General features: G+C 40.3%; 1 protein-coding gene across 1 annotated transcript in view; it reads right to left on the bottom strand.

Moving 5' to 3' along the window:
- Window positions 1-2,233: 2,233 nt before the first annotated feature.
- Window positions 2,234-10,339, bottom strand: part of LOC122792873 (cytosolic phospholipase A2 beta-like) — a 204,272-nt gene continuing 196,166 nt past the window's right edge. Inside the window, exon 3 of the mRNA XM_044060431.1 lies at window positions 2,234-2,453. Coding sequence (XP_043916366.1) covers window positions 2,234-2,453 — 220 coding nt within the window. The remainder of the gene's footprint in view (window positions 2,454-10,339) is intronic.

The raw sequence follows: 10,339 nt of genomic DNA, 5'->3' as shown, positions 1-10,339 counted from the left end.
TTAGCATGCTGTAGTTTGGTGGGAGAATTTGTTTTTTTTAATATCTGGTTTTAGCCATGTTTCTGGGGAATATAGGACAATCTCTGTTTGTGTATATATGGTATTTAACTGTATATGCTTCTAAGGTTCACATTGAGGAATAGTAAGCCTGCTTGTGCCTTTTGGACAGAGAATGGAAATGTATGTATTTTTATGGTGCACATCAGGTGTGTGTGTGTGTGTGTGTGTGTGTGTGTGTGTGTGTGTGTGTGTGTGTGTGTGTGTGTGTGTGTGGAGAACCAACGTTTGTGTGGACATCAACATTTAGTTTTACTTTTGATGTAAAGTGTTTGTTGGATGGGAGACATTTGAAGACATGTGTTTGAGTCAAGTTTTGTTAGCAAGGCATCGGTTTTCAGACAGATGTATTTATAGAGACCAAAATGTGTGATACCGCATAGGTTAGGGGAGACTGCCTGGTGTAAAATGTTATGTATTGGTTTGTGATATAGTGGTTTGGGGTGGGATATAGCAAGAATGAAGATATGTATGGAATGAAGTTAAGTTTGGGAGTAGGATCAGGGGAAGTAGTATTAAGAGATGAAGAGTGAGCATTGTGGATGAAATAGATAAGTGGATGGATGTGTGTGCTATGAAAAGTGTTAAGGAAATAGGAAAGGTTTTGTGAGCGGTGAGGATTTATACAGGTTTTGTGATGAATTATGATTGTACTTTTTTGGTTTGTAAGATGCTTTATGGTGAGTGAGGGTTTGGAGCAAAGGTTCTGTGAGAATGGGTAAGATGTGTTTGCTCCGAATGTGCTAGGGAGAGAGGTAGGGTAGATAAGTGAAAAGGAAGTTAGATAATTGTGGGGTATTCAGGTGATTGTAAGGGGGTAACAGGTGACAATATGTATGATAGTCCTGTATGGGTATATTAAGGAGTTTGTATCAAAACACGTTTGTATGTGTTTTTGTGAATGAAGCAAAGAAAAAGGATGATACGTAGTTCAGATGTAATAAAAGGGAGAGGTAGAGTTGAAGTATGCCAAGAAATTTGTTTGTTTTGTGTTAGGGGAGAAGTAAGGTGTTACAGTTTAGGAAATTATGAGTGGTGATTGGTTGGGAGAAGGCAGGTAGAGTTGTGTAAATAGTAGTGGAAGGCAGGAAGCGTGTAAAAGGAAGGCAGGAAGTGATTGGTAAGAAGTCGGAGGAGAAAGAAAAGAAATAATGCAGAATTTAGTTGTGTATGCAGGAAGCAGGAGTGATGAGTGGTGTGCTTGTAACTGGTTAATGTGTTGGTGGATAGAATTTAGCAAGTTTAAATGTAGTATAAGTGGGGGTAGGTGGGAACTGGGAGTAGGGAAGGAAGTCGAAGGGAGCCTGAAGGTAGCAAAGGCAAATGGAGAGGAGACCACCCAATAAGGTGCTGGGTGAGTTCAGAAACCAACAGTGATTTTAGGCCAAAGAGAGAAGTGTAAGAAACCGCAGTCTTTTGTCTTAGTTATCCTAGGGGAAATAAGCTCTGCAGAGAGGAGAAAGACATGAGAGCAGCCTGTGTAAGGTGCTCAAACAAGATGTAAAAGAGCTGACTAATAGTCTTTACCCATCAACAGCTTCACCTGTTCAAGTACAGTAATGTAGAAAAGTATGAAAAAGAAAACTTCATAGTAAATAAATAGGATATCTTAAAATTAGGATTTTAATCTTTGGGGATAATACTTTTTAAAAGATTTAGCAGCATTTGATTTACAGGACATTTATGTATTTTACTCATTCATTCCATACACAGTACAAAAACACTGGCAATATCAAAACTTTCAGATAAAATAACTTAGCCATATTATGTAAATCCACAGCACATCTACAGAGCAGGGTAACAGAAAGGATAACTAGTGATAATACTTTTCATGCAGATGCTAAAATAACATGCTATCACCATATTTATTTTAATGTATGTGAAATAAGATGTAATTTAATTACATAAACGATTTACATATCATTGCATGTAATTTGTTTTACAGTTAAAACTGAAACCTCTTTCTTGGGAATTGTACATGTACAAGCAGATTTTTACCCATGTTTGATTCAGTATTTGCATGTGTATTAGAACTATTTGTATCTTAACAGGTCTCTCAAGTTGTGCATTACTTTCAACAACCATTTCTTCATGCCAGATGGACATTAAACTTTCCATTAAATTAGCAATTTCAGCAAAGGTAAAAAGCACTAGACTAAACAACTAAAAAAACATATTAAATTAGCCATTGAATGTTTACCTGATGTGTCATAAAATAGGCAACAAATATTGCCCATATATCTGTCAATGAAAATGTATCTTCGTTAACTCTGCCTCTCAGCTGAGCTATAATTTCATCCCATTCAACTTTATCTTTTGTAATTTGTTCTTTAATTTTCTGAACCACTTCATCGAACTTTGTCCAATCTTGAATATCATAAATAGATGACATGCACCTGTAAACCAGTAAAAACATTCATTAATTAGCTTTTAAACAATCATGCATAACAATAGGTTCATAGACTTGCATTTGAAAAATAGTCTGTAATTATGTATGAATCCATACAAGCCATTCTATAACACATTAAAGTGAAATAATTTCAAATATAGCAGAGAATTAGTAGAAATATTACTGAGATTTGAATTAAAGAAAAAGCTGGGCAGTGTGGTGTACAAGGAAAATTGTTTCAGATTACAGTTCCAATAAATCTACAATATCCCGGGCATTCAATAAACTCTGCTTAGGCTTAGTGCAAAGCCTACATGGAGTCTACATTTTTGCATGATAAGCAGCAGCGCTAATTTCATATGCATGCCACGCATCGAGTTTACACAGATACAAGAGAGGTTTTGTGGCCAGCAACATTACTGTCCAGGAAACCATGTAAAGCAGCATGAATGCATATAGAAAAAGCAGAGAAGTTTACCTATGAGTAAACTTGTTCTGCAAAATTGCACAGACAGCCGCAATGATCACCAGGGCTAAAACTGCTGCGATGACAGCAGTAGTCACACATTACAGAAAAGCATACTCAGTGCAATGTGTACTACAACATGCTTATGGCATACTGTAATAAAGGTTCTGTGGCGATTATCAATGGAACATAGATTGCATTAGAAATACACTAGTTTGGAAAAGTGTGCATATTGGAAAAGGCCACAGTCATGAATGTGAGGAATTAAGAAAGAGGAAGGAAAGAGGTAATGTACGCCACATCAGGCTATGTCAATGTACATACACTCCACAAGTCAGTAGCATAACATTAAGCACATATGTACATAGCTACATACATACTGCTGTTTGCACCTCCTGTGGGAGTATTTTATTCATGTCATCACACATTATAGTATATGTTAAGTGACTGTCACACAAGGTAACCTATCAGTGTTGATGACTGGCTATGATATACATATCCTTATATGATCTTGAAGAAGACACTTAGCAAGGATAGTATATACCGCAGGGATATGTGCATAATGTGAAGGTGTACAAAATGAGCTGCTTGAATATGAATGAAATGTTAAGCATAGATCTCAACTAATCATGGATGCATAGCAATAGGCCCATGGACGACACTAGACAGAAGCAACAACAATCGTGGACAATTGTAAATTAATACCACCATTAATCTGTGACATTGACATAAAGTTTACGATTGTAAGGTATTATACATGTTCTACAGCAACTTGTACAACTGTATTGATTTCTCAGTAATCTATAAGGGGAATTCAACACACATTCCTCAAAAATGACAACTTTTTGGAGGTGACAACAGGGACAGTATTACACCTGTAGTTTGCATGACACATAAGTCAAAATGCACACCTTCAAGAATGTAACCCATGCCATCAATGTTCTCAATGAGCTGTGTATTTACTGGGTGCATCACAGAAAGACATATCACATATGCATATTGTAAAACACCTTGAAGGGAAGTCTGCACTGTCAACTCCTAATGGTTATGCATCACAAAGAATACTTATGTGTGGCTGACAAGATGTGTGGGAGCTCACTGTACCAATAGTGATACACTTGTCAAGCACCCCTGGATGACATATGTATCAGCCATATGGATAGCAACCATTAAAAACATGCACTAGTGTAAGTGGATTCCCTACACACAGCTGTGTATTACATGCATCTGACACATGCAATAGCAATGGATATTGCTTACAACATCTGCAATTGATGTGTGAATTCAGAATTGATCCATCATAATGAATGGTACAGCAATATATGAGACTCAAGGCAATGCATTAGTTCTGCTCATGTGCACAGAAACTCCAGCACTGCAAAGTCTAGCTTCAATGAGCAAGGAAGTTGCCACTGTGATATTGTTCACAATGCAAAAATACATGGAGCACTGACAGCCTGACATTGCCATGGAAAATTTTACACTACCATGAAACCCTGATATGGATGCATATGGATCATGCAAACTATCAAGTGGTAATACTGATGTGATGTACTTGTACATCCATGATGCTGTAGACACTATAGCTGCACCCAGGATACAACTGGACTTCATAGGTTTATAAGTGCATAGGACAGTACTAGGCTAAAATCTCAAGATTGCATAAAAGCCTAGCCATATTTCACCTGACTTACAGAATTTTCAGTAGTGATGTGAACAGTGTTCACACAGGGATGTGACTATACTATGTTGTATAACACCAACTACCGCTATCCATGAGGGACATCGGCATGACGTTAAGAGTACAACCATGATTAACCATCCATTTACATATGTTGCACTTGAAGAGGGTGAGTAAAGGCCTTTGCTTTATGTGAATGACAAGCATGTTCCAGAAAAGGGGTAGTGTCTGAGAGATGTATCTATCTCTCCAACATGATTTATTATGTCAGAGGCTATGTTAATGTCTTTGAAATGAGTGACCTTTGTGCATTTTGCATTAATTTCTAACATTGCCATCAAAGACAGATTGTAGGATGCCATGTAGGCCAGACACAGAATGACCCTTAGTAGTCTGTTGAAGACATAATACAGTTACAGGGCTTTAAATCTTTCTGCATATGACTTGTCGTTTACACCATTTATTTTATTTTATTTAACATTTGTTTACTGGGAAAGTCCAACTTGGAACGAGCCAATTTTTAGTGGAGTCCTGGGGAGAAATGCTCCAGAGTGTGCATGTCTTTGTAACATGGGAGGAAACCAGAGTAACAGGAGGAAACCCACACGAGCACAGGGAGGACATGCAGACATTGCACAGAAGGCACACCAGCCAAGAATTGAACCGGAGAACCTCTTGCTGTGAGGCAACAGTGCTAACCGCTACACCACACTCTTCATTGTGCAAACTCTGTGGGGGTGCTCCAGCTGTTACAGATGTGGGGTGAGATACATGCAAAAGGGTGCATTAAACTCAATTATTGGTGTGATGAGTACAATGGCATTATAATGTCCTTTGATGTGGATGGTCTGCCCATACTTCTGAGTTGTGCCACATACAAGGGATTTGTCACCACTGTGGACATATAGTGATCAACATTCCAATTACTATGTAACTGAGTACCCAGAGCACATAACACTGGGTCTACTCATAGAGGTCTGCTGTCTAAATTGTAATTAGTCTGGGTATTTTCTTTTCAAAAGGGAATAATTATGATTTTGTGTTTATGTAGTGTGTTTCCATGGCTCTGTCACAAATCATTTTTGTGCATTAATAGTTTCTGTAGTATATCAATTGTGTTTGTGGATTCAGTGATTGTCCATATTTTTCAGTCATTCACAAGGTTGGTAAAACAAAGGCTGACTATGTTTGTCTTGACTTCCGGGAAGTAAATGCTGAACAGGAAGGGGTGCAGTACAGAACCCTGTGGTATAGACCTGGCCACTAACCTCTTGATAGTGGTGAATTCATATACTTCGACACTACAAGTCCTGTCAGTGATCCATTTGTTTACGTGCCTGGTAATGTATGTGTTTATGGCCAGTTGAGACCGTTTATTTGTAAAATTTGAGTGTGGATTTGTGTCAAATGCCTTAGCTGGGTCTAGTTAGGGGGGATGCACAGTCTTTCCCTCATCCATGCCCTTGGTGACCTTCTTGAAGATGTCAAACAGACATGATGTATCCTAAAGGTATCAGAAATGAGTTGAGTATTCAATCGAGAGATTACGTGTATCCTTTTGATAAGGTCCATGATAATTCCTTTGATTGCCTTGCAGATGAGGCAAGTCAGGCTTATGGGTCTATAATTCCCTGGGTCTGTTGATGGTCTCAGCCTGTTCAGATGGATGACTGTTGCTGTGCACTCTTCTGCCAGAACACAGCCTGTGTGGAGGCTGTGGTTAAGTAGGGATCGAACTGTGTCTGCTAGGTCAGATTGCTAGTTATTAAAAGGGTAATCTTGGATGCTGTCAGGGCCCAGTGATGCCATGTTTTTAGCCTTAGAGAGCACACAGATGAGCTACTCTCTTGAGAAAATAAGCTTAGTAATGTTTGCATGTATGCTTTGGGTGATGTCCAGTGTGAATTGGGGGGGGGGGGGTGAAGTTTGATCCAAATCTGTTAGCCAGCAGATTACCTATATTTATGGTGGAGTATGTGTGGTGCCATCCTCAAACAGCTCTGTGCTTATTCATGTATTCCCCTTATTATTTTTTACATATTTGCAAAATGATCTGTAAAAACAACTCCAAATAAAACCTTGGTATGCATCACATAGGTTCATAGGTAGGTACTAGGCTATCTGCCCGAAGGCATTTATAAGCCTAGCCAGAATGTGTTGGCTTTCGCCACCCCCTTAGATTAGTTCCCTGTGCCTCTGTCCAACAGAGCCATTGAAGTGATCCCTGGAGTAAACTTTCTGTTTCCCATCCAGTCATCAAGGTTTCTCTTGAAGAGGGTTAGTGAGGAGCTCTGCCTAACGTAGATTGGAATCTTTTTCCAGAGCATGGGAAGTCTCTGGGACAGGAATCTATCCCTCCAGCATGTCCTATTTATTGTTGTGGTGAGGTTTAGATCCCTGGAGCGTATGGCTCGAGGGGATATGGTTTTCTTTAGGTGGAGCATGTCCATCAATTCTGGGTTGGATATGGCCTTGTATGTCAGGCAGAGATCACCTCTGAGTAGGTGGTATGCAATCGAGTACAGCTGGAGTTTCTTCAGTTGAGCTGCATAGGGCATCTGCTTGAGGCCAGTGATTCTGTTGGTGAGGAACTGCTGTGGTCTTTCCAGTTATTGCAGGTGTCTTGTAAGGTACATCCCAAATGGGGAATTGTACTCTATGATGGGCCTGATGAGTGATGCATAGAGGGGCCCAATGACCTCTTTCAATCTGGATGCAAACCCTTTTGTGATTAGGTGGGCGACATAGAAGGATTTTCTAACCACTTTGGCAATGTGATTATCAAAGGAGAGGTTACTATCTACTTGGGTCCCCAGATCCCTTATTACATTGTCTGTATTTAGGGGGCTACCACCTATGTGGTAGTTTGTGGGTATTTTGTTTTTTGCAAAGGGGATGACTATGCACTTTTTGGCATTTAGCTTGAGGCCATGGTTTTGACACCATGTATCTGTCTCAGTGAGACCCTTTTGGAGGATATCTGTGTCAGCCTGAGAGTCAATTATAGCCCCTAGTTTGCAGTCGTCTGCGAACTTGGTCATCCATAGTCCTCCTGTGCTTGCCTGTACCTCTGAGAAGTATATGCTGAACAGGAGGGGTCCTAGGACTGAACCCTGGGAAACACCACTTGTAACCGGTTTACAGTCAGACCTAGCTCCCGCAACTCTTACCATGTGGGTTCTGTCAGTGAGCCAGTTGGCAACCCATCTCGTGATGTAGGGGTTTATGTTCAGGCTGGTGAGCTTGTCTATAATACCTGAGTGGGGAATGGTGTCAAAGGCCTTTGCAAGGTCTAGGTAAGCTGTGTGGACCACCTTTCCCTCATCTATAGCCTTGGTAACTGTCTCAAAGAAGTCCACCAGGTTTAGGAGGCATGATCTGCCCTTAACAAAGCCGAACTGGGTAGGGTCCAGTGTTTGGAGGTTTCCAATGTCTCTTTTAATGAGATCCATGATGATGTGCTCCATAGCTTTGCAGACCAAGCTAGTCAGGCTTATAGGGCGATAGTTCCCGGGGTCCGTTGTGGCTCCACCTTTGTGGAGTGGAATAACCATTGCTGTGCACCACTCTGCAGGCATGTAGCCTGCTGAGAGGCTGAGTTTAAACAGTGTGTTTAGGTGAGGGTTTAGTTCATCTTTGAGCTTGTGTAGGATGCAGCATGGGACACAGTCCGATCCCATTGATGCTGTGTTTTGGGTTTTGGAGAGGACTGTTTTAACCTGAGTGTCTGTGATTGCAGGGGCACTACATTTTTCTGGTATAGTTATGGGCCCTTTTGGGGGTGAGAGGGGGGTGAAGTTTGCACTGAACTTGTCTGCCAGGATGGTGGCTATATCGGTCAGTTCAGTGTAGTTTGTGCCATTCTGCACTAACTCTGAGCAGATCTGAGAATTGCCACTTAGATTCTTGACATAGCTAAAGAATGCCTTGTGGTTATCTTTGGAGTCCATGGCAATTTTTTTTCAAAGCTAGCCTTGGATGATTTTATGAGGGAACATAGTTTCTTGCTGATGCTGATAGGGATGTCTTCCCTTCTTGGGATTTTACTCTTTTCTGTACTAGTTTCCTCCTTCTATTGTATAGCTTGTTTATGGCAGGGGTCCACCAGACTGGTTTCCTTTTCTTGGAGGAGTGAGTCTTGGTTTTGTTTGGGATAGCATGATCCACGCATTCTTGTAGGTGCCCGTAGAGTGCATTAGTAAAGGATTTTGCAGCTTGGACAGTGTTATCCTTTAGCATGGAGGCTTTGAAACTTCCCACCTCGGTCTTAAGTAAAATGAAGTTTGCTTTTGAAATGTTTTTCATGGTGGTTTCTTTGACCAGGGGTGGTGGCGGAATGAGGATATCCAGAGTGATTACTTTATGTTCAGATCTAACCAGCGAGGGGTTGGTGATGACCAGGTCCAATATGTTGTCACCTCTGGTGGGGGTGTTGACCCGTTGATCCAGGGCATTTGAGTTTATAAATTCTACGAAATGTTGGGCAAGGGAGTTACTACTTGAGTAGTTCTCCCAGTTAATGTTTGGGTAATTGAAATCACCCAATATCAGGGTGTTTGGTAGGACCTTTATATTTCCCAGTGTTTCCAGGAATGCAGAGTGGGGGTCCTGGGACATGGTGGGTGATTTGTAGCAAGCTATTATTTGAATAGCAGTTTTGCCTGTTGTTAGCTGCATGTGGATGATCTCTGAAGCATTGTGCTGTACCACTGCCACACAGTGGAAGTCTTCCACAATCATACAATTCTAGATATGTCTCATAATTACATAAATTGCACATCATATGTATATAGTTATATATATATATATATATATATATATATATATATATATATATATATGTATATGTTTTTCACGGGAAAGCTGCATGTGAGTGCCCTGATACCATATATGGACACATTACATGTGAGGTGAATGGGGCTCATGCAGAACAGTTACTTACACAAATGCTGTCAGTCACACAAAGCTGCTGGGGACCACCTCAATAATCCCGATGAATACATCACAATTGTGCATACAATTAATTCACAAAGGATGCTGTTGAATCCAAACTACTTATATGTTAGTGTATATAACAGCATTACAAGTGGATGAGACAAGATGTCTGTGCCCATGTAATCAGTATGACATTATACTGATGTATCTCACAGAGCATTTAATGATGATAGGTATACACATGCACACCTGCGTCATAATGCAACTGTCACTGTGATGGTTGAATGACAACTGGCTAGAATGTTGGTATACTCCCCTACAAAAACACATGCCTTAGTAAAGAAACAATATACATAGTATCATCCCATCTCAACACTTCTCAGGAGGCATATTACTTCAGATGTTATGTATGGAACATGTAATCAAATGGCAGCAGTGGACATCAATACATTACCTCAAGTCACAGATTGGGATTCAGCATTGTAGGGCTGCTGCACATCCACACCTCTGCACAGCACATGCGGATGACAGCAACATCGACATATGCAGTATTCATAGGGTCATAGGACATTAGTAGGCTAAGGGCAAACATCACAAACAATTCTACTCATTATTATGGCATGGAAACCAAAACTGCAATATCTATAGGATATAAGATAGTAAGGGCATGTGACTATGTATGTATCTGTGTATGTGTTTGATTGTATTACATACTGTCTCTGTCCATATTTGACATGCACAACACACCATGAGAAAATGAGCAAACACACATCCAGTGGTCTGAAGGTATCTTGCAGAAGGTCATGGAAGG

The sequence above is a fragment of the Protopterus annectens genome, chromosome 2.part0 (genome assembly GCF_019279795.1).
Source record: "Protopterus annectens isolate FY-2018-M chromosome 2.part0, PAN1.0, whole genome shotgun sequence".
NCBI classification, from domain to species: domain Eukaryota; kingdom Metazoa; phylum Chordata; order Ceratodontiformes; family Protopteridae; genus Protopterus; species Protopterus annectens.
This window is presented reverse-complemented; position numbering and strand designations above follow the sequence as displayed.